General features: G+C 43.6%; 1 protein-coding gene across 1 annotated transcript in view; it reads left to right on the forward strand.

Moving 5' to 3' along the window:
- The window catches only part of LOC121288156 (sodium/myo-inositol cotransporter 2-like), a 111,416-nt gene that overhangs the window by 25,506 nt on the left and 70,411 nt on the right, over window positions 1–15,499 (forward strand). The window contains exons 4-6 of the mRNA XM_041206553.1: window positions 2,142–2,201; window positions 4,216–4,320; window positions 14,491–14,596. Of these exons, the coding sequence (XP_041062487.1) occupies window positions 2,142–2,201; window positions 4,216–4,320; window positions 14,491–14,596 (271 nt within the window). The remainder of the gene's footprint in view (window positions 1–2,141; window positions 2,202–4,215; window positions 4,321–14,490; window positions 14,597–15,499) is intronic.

A 15,499-nucleotide genomic window follows, 5' to 3' on the forward strand; every position in this document is an offset into this window, starting at 1 on the left:
ATGTGCCTTCTTACATCATTGAGTGGGTATTACGGGACTCAGTTCCACATTAACCCTATATGTGCCAGACCCTTATACTACGGGGAGGGGACAGGAAGGCAGCAGGAAGGCCACATGCTGCATTTATGAGCCCCCTCCAAACACAACGGCGGCGGAGTGTAAAATTCAGCCCAAAGTATTTACCAAAAGAAATTCCGTATTCCTGTAGCTAGCCTCTTTTCATTTTTAGGTAGGTTTCCAGTGCTGAAGCAGTAGTTGGAGTACAGTGTTTGTTGAGCTTCTTGAAGTTGCACTGGATTATCCCGACCTGATTTTGTGAGGTTGGCCTCATTAAGAAGGAGCCTGCTGGCAGGAGCTCACCATCAGCAGAATATAGGGAATATGACATAACTGGAGCTCTTAAACATTGCATCTGCTAATTAATGTGGCTGCTTAATTCTAGCTGCCCTTAATGAACTGTTTTGCTATTGGTTCCTGGAAAAATACTGTTTTCTTTATAATTAAATAAACAAAGTAAACTTTAACACCCCTGTGCCAGCCTATGAGTTGGAGGTGGTAAGACTTTGAGCAAGACTTACAGCGATCCATTTTACAGCTAAGTCCATTTGCCCAGCAAATAGAAGGTAGAGTCTATCTGAACAGCATATTATGGCAAACAGTCAGCAAACTGAGCATATTTAAAAGAGCCTCTATAAACTACAGCAAACCAGACTTGTTCACCAGACTTGTTCCCAGGATGGCAGGGCTTCCTACAGAAAGAGATTGGGGAAACTAGATCTGTATTCTCTAAAGCTCCCAAGAATGAGAGGTGAACTCATTAAAACCTACAAAATAATTAAAGGGATAGACAGGGTCGATGCAGGTAAGATGCAGGTTGTGGGGGTCTAGAACCAGGGGACACAAATTCAAAATAAGGGGAAAGCTACTTAGGACTGAGATGAGGAGAATTTTTTTTTTACTCAGGGGGTTGTGAATCTTTGGAATTCCCTACCCCACAGGGCTGTGGAAGCTCAGTATGTTTAAAGCAGAGATTGACAGGTTTCTAAGTACCAGTGCCATAAAGGGCTATGGGGATAGTGTGGGAAAAAGACATTGAAGTGGATGATCAGCCATAATCGTATTGAATGGCAGAGCAGGCTCGATGGTCTGAATGGCCTACTCCTGTTCCTATATTCCTAAACCAAGCTCCAGTCGGCAGTGGATAGTTACATAATTCAAATTATATAAAATCAATCCAAAGGATTAAACCGCACTGCAGTCCCCAGGTCTAATTGTTGGTGGAAATCACACAACCATCTCTATTCTGCATGGGATTAGTGATTTCACTATATGCAGCCTCAAGTAAATTGCAGCAGAATGCTTAAGTATACAGATTTGACCTCTTTGTATTTACCTTTCTCAAATAGCTGTTTTGATCATTTATTTTTATATTCGACCTAAAAATTTAGATAATTTAAAAAAAAATTCCTGGAATGTGGCTTGTAGTGGATGAGGCTTGCACCCAACATTGTTACTAAATGCACAGTCATGTATGACATGAACACTGCCAGAAAATGCCCTGTTATCATTATTTGCCTGACATAAGAATCTCAAAAACTGCTGATGCTGATGAAAATCACTGTTTCTGGTGGGAGTGGAAGGGTGCTGTGTTGGTTTGAGATTGGAAGGTGTCTTTGGTGAAGGTTAGGGAAGCTGGAGAGTGTGGGAGCATAGCTATGTCTGGGGAAGAGGGAAGTAGCTGTGTCTGGTCGGGGCAGGGGGAGGGTAGCTGTATCTGGTGGAGAGAGGAATGGCTGTGTCTGGTGTGGGGAGGAATGGCTATGTCTGGTGGAGAGAAGAATGGCTGTGTCTGGTGGAGAGAGGAATGGCTGTGTCTGTTGTGGGGAGGAATGGCTGTGTCTGGTGGAGAGAGGAATGGCTGTGTCTGTTGTGGGGAGGAATGGCTGTGTCTGGTGGAGACAGGATAGCTGTATCTGGTGTGGGAGGAATAGCTGTGTCTGGTGTGGGAGGGTAGCTGTGTTTGGTGGAGGGAAGAATAGTTATGTCTGATGGTGAAGGAAGGTTGCTTTGTGTAAAGATGCTGTAACACCAGGTAATACAAGGTCACACTGTTTTAATTTTCTTTTTTTCCCTTTCTCCAGGGAATGTATTGTCTGATGATGTTGGGGTGGCTCTTTCTCCCCATATATATTGCATCAGGGGTAAGATTACTCTACTATTTAGTTTCTAACATAAACCAATCATTTTCATTGACTGGAAAATTTCCTATTTCTACTTTAAATTTTATCCCATACAATTTCTATTCAACACTATGCATAACCCCAATGAGGGAGCGTCAGAGCTGAATTCAGCAAAATACTAGAACATAAAACTTATGGAAAATTATGTTCAGGGTGGGTGGGGGTGAGAAGGTTATTCATCTTTGGCAAAAGTGCAGAACAGCAAATCACCAGCCTGGTTTGTTATCACCTGTATTGCAATTTTGCCAAAGACCATTTTCACTCACATGAACTGTGTCCCTAAAGACTGTAATGCAATTCCAAGCAATAAAAATTGAGTTTGATTTACTCAGTCACCATAAGCCAATAGTTCTGATTATGTTTTATGAAACAGCCACTATTTATAAGGTTTTCCTGTGAGTATTATGTTCCCTGTTACAGATCATTGTTTTACACATTCCAGTTTAGCTGGATCACTCACCTCAGTCCCACTATTCTTGGACCATCCTGGAAGACAAATATATCTACCAACCATCTCCTTAAGCTCCTCTCTCCTCCCGCTCCACACTTACCTCCAGTAAAAAGTAGGAGGAACTCACAGGTTTCTTTCTCACCAAATCTGTTCTGCTGCCTTAGCTTTTTCCCATTTCCCCTTTGCCTACTAAACAAAACCTTCTCTTCAGTTACCAATTCACTCAACCCTAAACCTTTTTCTCTTTAGCTTCTCTTCAATTCCAACTTCCTACCCTTTCCAATTTAATTTCATCCAAAAGATTTACCTCCTCCTTCCTTAATCCCATTTCCACAAATTTCCTTGCTACTTAACATCCTTTCTTTGCTCCCATGTTAGCTATTATAATCAATGGCTCTCTCTTCAGGTGCTGTCATTCTGCTTGCTTAAAGTATCCCCTGGCATTATTATCCACTCCTAAGAACCATGCTTCCACCATCCAGACCAACTCCATCTCCAACCTCCCTTTCCCTCTCAGAATCTTGCTGGCCTCTCACACATTTCCCAGTTTGTGACCCTCCAGTAAAGATTTCACCCCTCCAACAGCTCTAACCAGTCACAAATGAAATTCTCAGTACATTTTCCCCCGCCCCTACTTGATGTCTATGACACATGATCCTCCTCCAACATCTCCTCCATTATGCAGCTCTGTGGGAATTTCCCTGTTTTGTTCTACTGTTGCCTATTTAATCATAGTCACAGCATCTCCAGCAATGACTTCTCTTGCCACTCGTACTATCTCTCTCAATTCCTTCACTGCCACTGTACCATAAGAGAGCTTATCTAACAGAATCTTGGATAAATCATAAATTTCTCTAATTCCTCCAATTAAACAATGAAAAGACTGACACCATTATCTTCAGCACCCAGCACAATGCTTGCCATCAACTCCATCCATTCCCTGGCCACATTTCTCAGGCTTATCCACATGCTCACTTATTGTCTGGTGATGGCTTAAGTTAAAAAAAAACTCAATCACATCTTCATTATCTGGGCTTTTTGATATTTTAAAGTGTTAGGTCACGTCCTGTTTGGAGGGAGAGCAGTCAGTTCTCTCTGAAAAGGTAAGATCATTAACTCTGAAGGGGTTAAGGTCACTGCCTGCGAGGTGCTCTGTTGGGTGAATGCTTTCAGCTTCAATTGAGAATATGTATTTTATGGAGGTAAAGTCGCTGTATCTAATGGAAGAGGGGAAACTTACTGCTTCTGATGGAAAAAGAGGAAAGCAGGTTATTTCGCTGATGGAATGACTGGTCATCCACCTCCAATTGTGGGGGAAGGCCAAGTGCCTCTGATGGAGGCTGGGGGAGAGATTAAAAAGTTTCTGCCTAATCAAGATCAAAGTAACCTGAGCAGGGTTTGCTATATTCATGTGAGAGCAGTGAAATTCAGGCCTATTTTTCTGCTCATTCTGTGCGCATATCATCAATGGTTATTTTCCAATTTTCATGCTTTCCCTAAGATGAACAAATTCTCTCTCTGCAGGTCACTACCATGCCTGAATATTTACTAAAACGATTCGGCGGCCAAAGGATTCATTTTCTAATAGCTTTACTCTCTCTGTTTACCTATGTTTTCACGAAGATATCAGTAAGTTTCTGTGATTTTTCAATTCCGCATAAATTGAAAATCTTGCTGGTAATTCTCAAAATAATCTTGACTGAAATATGAATTGAACAAATGGAAAAATATGTGTTTCTACTCTTACCACAATGTGACGACTTGACATTCAATCTATGCCTAACACACTGTATCCTTCACCATACCTTACCCCCAGAATACAATATCCCCCATAATACCATTCCTTCATATACTGTATTGCATACCAACCAAAATCTTGAGTCCCTCACCAGATCATACTCCCAACACATTGATAGTCCATCTAGTCTTTAATGGTATTACTAAAAGAATGATAGAGAACCAGCAGTTCGTTTTACATCTGTTCAATTTCCTTTTCTATTGACTTCAGTGATAAAAGAAAATCAGACAGGGTACAAAACAGGTGAGGTACAAAAATGTGCTCATGTTATTGGAACACATAATGCAAGATAATGGAACTGCCCACGCTTCTGGCTATTTCTGGTGTGGGCTGCATGGTGCCTCGTGCTAGAAGAGCTCTAGTTTGGACATGTCGTACATGCACTGGAAGCGGGAGGAATGCTACTATGAAGATGTCAAACAGCAATACCAGCTGATTTGATACAAAAACAGAATTACCTGGAAAAACTCAGCAGGTCTGGCAGCATCGGCGGAGAAGAAAAGAGTTGACGTTTCGAGTCCTCATGACCCTTCGACAGAACTTGAGTTCGAGTCCAAGAAAGAGTTGAAATATAAGCTGGTTTAAGGTGTGTGTGTGGGGGGCGGAGAGATAGAGAGACAGAGAGGTGGAGGGGGGGGTGTGGTTGTAGGGACAAACAAGCAGTGATAGAAGCAGATCATCAAAAGATGTCAACGACAATAGTACAATAGAACACATAGGTGTTAAAGTTTAGATAATATCACCAACTTTAACTTTAACACCTATGTGTTCTATTGTACTATTGTCATTGACATCTTTTGATGATCTGCTTCTATCACTGCTTGTTTGTCCCTACAACCACACCCCCCCCTCCTCCTCTCTGTCTCTCTATCTCTCCGCCCCCCACACACACCTTAAACCAGCTTATATTTCAACTCTTTCTTGGACTCGAACTCAAGTTCTGTCGAAGGGTCATGAGGACTCGAAACGTCAACTCTTTTCTTCTCCGCCGATGCTGCCAGACCTGCTGAATTTTTCCAGGTAATTCTGTTTTTGTTTTGGATTTCCAGCATCCGCAGTTTTTTTGTTTTTACCAGCTGATTTGATGTTGGTTTCAGAAACTTTGTATATGTGTGTCCAGTGAATGCTGGGCTGATCACTCCCAGCTGTACTGGCATTTATCAGCACGACTAGGCTTATTTAAATAGCCGTACACCAACTTGCAGGTGAGGTGTTTTTGACTTACTTCTGCTTAAACTAAGATTTTGGAGGTACTATGGTGCATTTTTTGAAGTCTTAAGCTGGTGCTTAAAATCAGTGAGGACTCGAAATGTGGTGACTGTGGAATGGGAGCTGAGGTTGCATTGCTTCTTAGTTTGCAACGTTAACATCAAAAGGAGCAAAGGGTCAGAGAGAGGAAGCTCTGTGGAGGGAGGAGAAGGTGGGCTCCCACATAAAGTCATACCCACCAAAGATTTTTCAGTGTACTTCTCTACCTCCACTTGATTCAGGGGCATTGCTGGAGTGACTTAAGTTCAACAAGGAGATAATCACTGAACCGTGACACTCCTATATATTGATCTGGAGTCCTTCACCTAGATGAGGACAGCCGGGCAAGTGGCTTTCAAGGCCATAGGCTTAAACTTTTATGTCTCTGTGTCTTTTCAGATGGGAGTGGGCAACATCTCAAACATATACCGGTACCTCCAGCTATAAAAGCATCTGGAAGGTCCTGAAGACTATGTATTCCAGAAGAGGAGAATACATTGTCTTCTCTTTCAGCAGGAACAAGCAGGGTGTGAGGGCATGGGGCTTTGCCAGGATAGCAGGATTCCTGATAGTCCAGGGTGCATCAACTGCATGCAGTTGGCTTAATGGGCCCCCATGACAATAGAGAAAAGTACAGGAACTACCAGGGCTACTATTCTATAAATGTGCAGTTGGCATGTGACCATACCAATATATCAGAATGGTGAATGTCTATCTTGCCAGCAATCACTATGCATTCATCAAGCATCAGCCAGCCATACTCACTGTCCTCAGCCCTCTTCACAGAGCCAGAGGATGGCTGCTTGGGCACAAAGGACAAACATGCATGCTGCTGTCCCCTTTTCCCCTACCGAACCATGCAAAGACAGAGGGCATACAATGAGAGCCACAAGAAATATTGTGGAGCAGACGATCAACCTGTTCAAATAACAGTTCCACTGCGTTAACCACTTTGGTGGGGGGGAACCCTACACTATACGACAGAATGGATTAAGAAGTATATGGTGGTCAGCTCCATCCTCCATAACATTGCCATCACCATGGTGCACCCTGTGGTATTAGGGTGTTCAGGACTGAAAGAGTAGATGTGGGGCTGGGGAAACAGCACCACTGCATGATTATGTAAAGTCAGTCACATGACTAATAGTAGTCTGAATGGAGATAGCTCATGGCTTGGATTGAAGAAGCCCACTGTATTGTATATCTATATATATATATATATCTTATATATCTGTACATACATCTGTACATACATTTGAAATGCACTGCCTGGAAGTGTGGTAGAGGCAGGTTCAATTGAGGCAATCAAGAGGGCATTGAATGATTATTTAAATAGAAACAATTTGCAGAATTATGGGGAAAAGGCAGGCGATTGGCACTAAGTTAGAATGCGCAGGGAGCCGTGCAGACATGTTGGGCCAAATGGCCTCCTTCTACACCGTAACAATTCTGTGATTCTGATTCTGTTATGTTCTACAATAAATAGTTATTGTTAAGACTTAAATCCTCTAAATCTTGTTCTTAGACAACCAAAACAACATACAAAACTGCCTTTGCCTCTAGTGCCCTCAGAGCCTGTTGTTGGGATACCCTTGCCTGTCCTAATGCTGCTATGCAATGCTATCCCAGTGATTGCTGCACGGCTGGTAGAAGGTTGCTGACTTTAACTGGAGGAGACTGCAGATGGCCTTACAGGAAACCCTTTAGCATCTCCAGGTCTTGTGTGCCTGTCTTCAGGCTATATCATCTCGGTGTAAGTGGCAGCAGTTTGGCTGAGAGGCAACAGCAAGGGAACTGTTTGATTGACAGCCATGGAACCACAAATGGTGTCATCCTGAGAGTACAGCATGGCCATGCACCATGGTGCTACTGTCACTCCTATGGGTGGCACCTCACCAATCTTAGTAATCTGTTGGAGGGCAGATTGTTGAACTGCTGAGAGAGCCTGCTGGCCACATTGGCAACAGTCTGAACCTGCCATTCAGTATGATCTCCTCTGAGTTTCCACTGCAACTCTGAGACATTGGGTGGCTTCTGTCTGCGCTACATTGGAAGCTAAGACAGTGGTCGTCACAGTTGAATCTGTTAATGCTGTCATGGAGTTAACTAACACTCCCACAGTGGAAAGGTTCTGTGAGATGCCCTCTGCCATTTTTGGGATGGACACCTCCATGCTCCTTGACAGTGACGGGAAGCTTTCTGTCAATACACTCTGGCATTCTCAAGATGCATTATTAACGACATTGTCCTATATGCTACTTTGTCCATGTTCACTGTAGCAGAAACCATCTGCAACCTTGCCCACTGGGGAGTTGGCACATGAACTGCCCTAACCCCCGTCCTGACTGAAGCCCACATTTGGCCAGTGACTCGCCTGGTGCAGATTCTGACTCTAAGATTAGCTCAATGCCAGTTTCTGAGCTGGCAGCCTCGAGTGCTTCCTCATCACCAATGTTCCCTCTAATTTCTCTTTGTTGTGCATGGATTATTTGTTGTACTGCATGACCCTGTTAATTTGCTGCACAGAACAGGCATATGTGCATCTTCAAGGGGACATTGGTTGTTTGCAGTCTGTTTGTTCCCTGCATCGTAAGTTCCAGATTGCAGCACACCATGCAGTCCTGCAGCTTAGAAGGAACATTACGCATCACTGGTGTGAAGTTGCTCCCTCTGTGTGCTGTGGCTGGCCAGGCAGCTGTTCTTCGGTGTCTTAAAGCTTAAAGCTGGAAGGGGAGGGTTGGAATGTGGGAGGTGGGCATGTGGAGGAAAGCAAGAGGTCCATTGTCATACCATCTGCAGCTTGAACATCATGTCACACAGCAGAATGAAAGTGAGGAAGGGATTGAGAAGGGGCATAAGGTAGTCTCAGCGATGCCAGATGCTACGGACTCTGTCCCATGATGTACAGCACCATCTCCTTTGTCAGGTTCAGTGGACATAGACATGCTTGCCACTCGCTGGTTCTCTGCTACACCATCTGGGGGAAAATATCACTGAATGTGTTGCAGTGTGTTTGGGTGATGTGCCTTCCGTAGCTGAATAGCTGAAGATATGTGGAGTCTGCAAGTCCTGGCTTTGAGGCTGGCATCATAGAAAGGTGTGTGTGAGGGTGAGGTGGAGAATGTGAATGTGAAGTATGCATCCTGAGTGTTGAGTACTGATACTGGGTGAGTAATAAGGGTTGGTGCATTGAGCAGCATGGAACACTGTGGTTTGGCAGGTTATCACGTGAAGATGAAGTCACTGACCTTGATTATCAGTATGAGGTCATTAAATTTCTTCAGGCATTGCTGCCAGGTTCTCAGGGCTAGAATCTGGGCACTGACTTTCCTTGCTACCTGTTCCCATTCATTTGGTCAGTTTGCCTTGAGGGTCTTCTGGTTCCCTACAAAAACATGGCTTCTCTGCTTCTGTCCACCTCCATGACTAATAGCTTCAGCATCGCATTGCTAAATCTGGGAACCTTCTCACTACCCTGATGTTTCATATACTTTTATTGAACAGCAGCAATAACATTCAGCAGCAGCCTCCTGTGATTCAGTGCAGCTTCACTCTAAGTGAGACAAAACTACCTTGAAGAGCTGGAGGCTAACTGAAGCACGTGCTGTGCCTCTACTGTGCATGCAGCCAGCGAGCAGTGTGGGTTACACTGGGCTAACTGCTCAAATCAAGGAAATGAGGGAGAAGCACAAAGTTTGCACACTGGCTGCCTCAACAGGGTCAGATGTAGGCAGGTTGCAAATCATGACTATAAGTGCTCAAAAACTGGAGCAAACAAACAGTTTTTTATCTTCAGTGCACAACATTCCTCACAACACCAAACATATTTGCCAGGAATTTTCTAAGGGGTTTTTAAAATGAGCCATAGTAATTTTGAAAGATTGGCCAAAATATTTACATATGGGTTATGTCCAGGATTTCTTAATGGAAGCTAATCACTAAAACACTGTAGGAAATTTCCAGCATTTGTGTGCTTCCAATTCCATTTCCCCCAGCCATTGTATCTCTCCACATCTTTCTCCTAACAATAGAATTTAATGCCACCCCGTGACGAGTTTGGAGGGGGAGGCATTTAATTGGGTGGGAGAGGTCCCCACCACCTTTCTGCCTCTGCCTCAATTAACTGTGGTGAGAAGGCTTGGGGACAGCATACCCACCCTGCTGCCAATTGAGGCCATTAAGTGGACAATTGACCCTGTCAGCGTTGCTTGCAGGCTTCCAGGGGGAAGGTCTCTCATTCAAAGGCACTCAGTTTCTGATTGAGGGAAGGGTGAGCCCACTGGCAGCCATTCCCCTGCCTTCCTGCTGTCCCCCTTTCCCCCCATGAACCCTCATCCCACAACCCCCCTCCCACCATCAATCACCTTTGGCCTGGGTCCCTTGGTGGCCTGGGCCTCGGGTGGATGCATTACCAGCAGTGGCCATTGCCTCCCCAGCCTCAGATTGGTTGGCAGCTCTTTGCAGGCAGGACTTCCGCCCCAGGGGTCCTTGATCCCAGGGAAGACCAGCTGCTGCCCAGGGCAGGCCTTCCCTAAAAGAGGCGACGCAGGGTTCTCGATCACTTTCCATCCAGTGGGCAAGAACCCCGTCGCCTACATTAAATATCACCCACTGTATTCCTCATTAATGCCATACCCAACCCAAGATCTTTGTCATAAAAACAGAAAATGTTGGAAATATTCAACAGATCAGGCACTTTCTGTGGAGTGAGAAATAGGGTTAGCATTTCAGCTCGATAGCCTTTCATCAGAATTGCAAATAGAAAGCAATGAATGTGAACAAGGTGAAAGGGATAAATGGAAGTTCTATCAGTGAGAAGCACAGAAGTTCTTCACATTGGACATTCTTGGAAGAGCAAAACTTCTTCAAATAGAAAACAATGAAGGTGAACAAGGGAAAAGAGACAATTGGAAATCCTGTCAGAGAGAACAGCAGAGCCTCTATTTCCTATTGAATCCCAGTTGCAAGCTGCATGGATGGGGAGAGGCCAACTGAACGAATGTAGCTTCCCAGGCTCAGCAAACTTGGAAGCAAATGAATAAGTACAGTGACAGGAGGAAAAATGCCAAAGTAAGTGTAAGTGCCTTTGTATACATGGGTCCTGAATCTAAGGGTGGTGATCCAAGCAGTTTGAATCAGTGTTCTCCAACACTGACCCTGCTGAAGGTCAGTAGATCATTTTATTTGCATGGGGCTGACAGGTGCTTGTGCCTCTACAGGTGCTTCTGTTGTCCCATGTAGTCAAGTATTACCGTGCCGACCTGTCAGAGAGGGTTCCCAAAGCAGACTCATTTGAGCTTCCGCTTCCCTATGTTTAAGGGGCCAAATCCAGGTTTTTTTTTTAATTTCCCAAATTTTAGGGATCAAAGCCATTCACACTCTCCCAATGGGGCTTACAGCGCAGCTGAAAACCATCCCATATCCACATACCAACCTCCAATCCAATATCAGGTCCCAACTAAGCCAGGGAAGTATGAACTCCCAAATAGAGAATGTGCCAATGCCTTTGTCCCTGGAGTCACTTCCTGGCATTATTGGCTTTATAAGGGGCATGGAGAAGTTCCACATCTCATAAAACCAACTTGAAAATCCAATAAATGGTGGGGACTCTTTCCAGCCAGATCCCTATTGTTTTCTTTTGTGTTCCAGTGGACCCTGCTGGAATTATGGTAGCATGGCAGGACCTCCATGGGATTTCATGTACTATTCCTTCACTGTAGACATTGATCCAATGTAAATATTCACCAGCTGCTCCCTTAGGGAGATAACCTCCAAAGCATATACATAACTTTTACCTCATTTTACAATATTCTGTCATTAAGGGGAAACAGTATGGCACAATTACAATGGAATACAATAATGTTATATATAGAACATTCCAAATTTCAACTTCAAAAGACTACCAGCAAGAGAAACAACCATAAAAGCTCATTTGAAAAGACTGGTACAGGGCGGGATATAGTCTGGTGGTATTGTTTGTAGTTCTCAAATTTGCTAATCTCTCCATAAATGTGTTCTGCTTGCACGCCAAGGCAGCTCACAATCATTAGGAGAGAACAAGGAAAAGCAGTGGGCCACCTATACTGAGGCAATGGAGAAGTTGAGAAGATGTTCCTAAGCCTCTTGGCCCACAATCTGTCAAGGACATTGGTGAAGGTAAAGGTGAAGTTAGAGATATGCTGTCATTATCCAGCAAGTATCCTCCATTTATTACAATTCTTCTCAAGCCAAAGGGCATAAAGGAAGTGAGACATAGATACTGGCACTTCACAGCAAATGATGCCAAGCACTCCAACTGGCTTAAGCACAAACACAAATACTCATCTCCTCAAAGATGTAGGTGGTGATGTTCAGGGAGATAGCTAGGTCATTCAAAACTCAAAGAAAAAACTAGTGGTGGGGGCAGGAATGGAGGAGAATTGATAATTGGAGAGAGACGTCCCGTGATGCTTAACTGATATATGGACATTAGTAACCTGCTTGGAGAATAGGAGTCAGCGTATCCTACAACAACTGGTGAAGAATGGGTGGAAGTGCATTTTTGACATCTATACTGTAAACCAAGTAGCATCGTCATGCCCATCTTTGGGAGGGGCTGCCCAATACAGAGGAAGAAAGACAGAACAACTCTTTCTCATGAGCAAGGTCAATAATGCCACTGACATTAGTGACACCTTGAGAATCCATTGTGGGTTTAGCAGAATGAGTGATTGCTTTTCCCAATGAGGATAAATTTAATCCACATTGTAAGCAACAACTTGTATTTTTATAATGCCTTCAACATAGTAAGGTGTTCCAAGTTAGAATTAATCTCATGCAGACAGATGGTCATCCTGCTTGGTCAGCATCAACAACATCAAAGAAGAAGGTCCTGATAAGATGCAATCCTTTCAAGGAACGCCTCCTACCACTCCACCAGGCCCCTCAGAGAATCAAGACCAGACAGGCATTGTAGGATATGGCTGCAGATTTTCAGAGACATTTCATAACCCTGCAGCCAGAGGTTAGAAGCCAACATTATACTAGTAAGGCCATGATAGGAAGACCCATAGCTGAAGCAGTTGAAGATAGGAGTATCTGCATACCTAATTCTCCTTCTCTCATCCCACTTCTCCCTTACCACACAATCTCTTCTGACAGAAAAGCTGCTTTTGGTGCAAGAAAACATCTCTCACTTTCTCCTCTCCCCTCATCACAACCCGATCCTTTTCCCTTTTTCCCTTCTGGCACCCCAACATTGCAACCTGCCCAAACAGAGGAAGAACAAGACGCCAGAGAAGATGAAGACACACTGTCAATTGATTCCACAGTTGCAGCCACCAGCTCAGTTACTAACACTGCACTTAACTTACATAAGACAGAGGGGGGACATACTGGGTACAAGTGCATTGCGACCAGGTGGGGTCTGTGGGGAAAGTCTAGTACATGTGCCAGTTCAACAGAGGGCAAGGTGGCATACTAGTTCTGCTACAGAGGACTCAGATGATAATATTGATGCGCCAGGCTACAGAAGAATGTTGATGGGTATACACAATTCAATGCTTGCTGCACTCTGAACCCTGCCGGAGGGCCTGCACACAATGTGGACGAACTTGGAGCCCATCCTTTCCAAAATGGAATGGGTGTCTACCTCCAGCAGCACACCTGTGGAACTAGACATGATGCAGTGCCTGGTGGCTGATATCTCAGCTTCCATTGCAGCACAAGTAGAAGCTAGTCAATGTCCATGTACTACAGTGGAAATTCAGACTGCTGTCATCTAATCTCAGCTTGCTGTTATGAATGCTCAGACTGCTGCCATCATGGCTTTAGATACAAGTTTGCAAAGTGACTTCCAGAGCATCACAGCACTCAAGAAAATTGTTCTACAACCAATCTGTTCCCTATAAATCCTCTGCCTATCGCCTACTACTTCTTCTCCTTTCTCTTTTAGCAGCTTGATCTGCTCTGCTTAGCTTCTGCTCATTCTTCCAATCAGGCTCAATGCCAAGAGGAAGGCCTACTGCCCTACCCATCTCTGGGAGCAACTGGGCTGTGCACAAGCTTTTAAGTCAGAAAAAGAATACTTCAGACCTGCCACACCACTCCCTATGAAACTTTAACCAATTATGAAAAGCACCCAAAATGCATTGCAGCAACAGCCACAAGAAATAAATCAGCAACTCACTTGTAAGTAGTTGAGGATTCCTTTAGCACTAATGGTTGAACGCATGTTTAGCTGTGAGCAGTTCTGAAAGGGCATAAGCTGAAGAGTGGAACTCCAAAATGGCAGCATTGGCACCAAATCAACATTGCACTCTCATTGATGTCATGTTCTGCTTGCTCTGTATGATACCTGCATGAAAGCTAAATCCTTTACTAATGTGACACCTAATGCAATTCACATTAGTCGTGCATGCATGTACTTTGGACGCCAATTTGGGGCCTTGAGGTGCCTCTTAGCACCAGAAAATGGGTGCAGCTGAGCTCAATTTTGCTCCCGATGTATTTCATTGTAGCAACACTATTGGGTAGATCTTGATTTTGATAGTGTAAAATGGGTGATGGTGAGTTAGCAACCTTTTTTATATATCGCCAATTTTAAGCCAATTAATTTCATACATCCCTGAGAACTCCCAATTGCATGCCACCCTGTATACAAACAATATGTAAAACTGTCCCACAATACAGATCACCAATGGAATTAGTGAAATATTTTTCAGCTTGTCTAATGTTACTGAGTAAAATATTTTATGATGATGTATTTTTCCCAGGTAGATATCTATGCTGGAGCTGTCTTTATTCACCTTGCTTTGCAATGGGACCTCTACCTTTCTGTGATTGGGTTACTCGTTATTACTGCAATTTACACCATAGGAGGTAGGTCTGTCACCCAGCCTATCATTCAAACAGGTTAACAAGAGTTAATTATTTTTGAAAAAGTTATTTATCTGTCCATCACTCATTTGTAATTATTACCGTTTTGCCCACTAAAATTCTTTGTCGGCATTTTAGTTAAGTGGTGCATTTTCAAACAATTCCCTTTTGTCCCTTTATGTGCACCAGGAATTATGTTTCTTATGAGTGTTGTTTTATGAGGCTCCTTATGTGAATGGTAATTAATAATCTGAATGTGATCTCAAATCAGCCTGTTCAGAAATAACGCTCTATCCAGAACTATGGAGGCTGAGCAGAACTTAGGGAAACTTTTATTAATATTATCAGGCTATGTAATAGTCTGCCCATCCACAGTTTTAATTGCTCAGCACTTGCATTTGGTCATAGAGGAAACAGGCTAGAAGACGAACTGGATATCTGCCTAGTCATGACAGTGAGACATGGACATGAAGATAAGAAAGGGAGTCAAACTGTTTCCAAGCCTCTGTTTTTCCTCTGAGGATCATAACATGTTGATGTACAGAAGAAGCCCATTAAGTCTCTGTCAGTAACAAAAACAGAAAATGCTGGAAAAACTCAGCAGGCCTAACAGCATCTGTGGAAAGAAAAACAGAGTTAACGTTTTGAGTCAGCTGTGGTCTCACCAATGCCCTGTATAACTGAAGCATAATGTCCCTACTTTTGTAGTCAATTCCCCTCACAATAAATGATAACATTCTATCAGCTTTCCTAATTACTTGCTGTACCCGCATACTAGCCTTTTGAGATTCATGCACTAGGACACCCAGATTCTTCTGAATCTCAGAGCTCTGCAATCTCTCACCATTTAGGTAACAAAAGCTTCTTTTTTATTCTTCCTGCCAAAATAAACAATTTCACATTTGC

Source organism: Carcharodon carcharias, chromosome 15, assembly GCF_017639515.1.
Source record: "Carcharodon carcharias isolate sCarCar2 chromosome 15, sCarCar2.pri, whole genome shotgun sequence".
NCBI lineage: Eukaryota > Metazoa > Chordata > Chondrichthyes > Lamniformes > Lamnidae > Carcharodon > Carcharodon carcharias.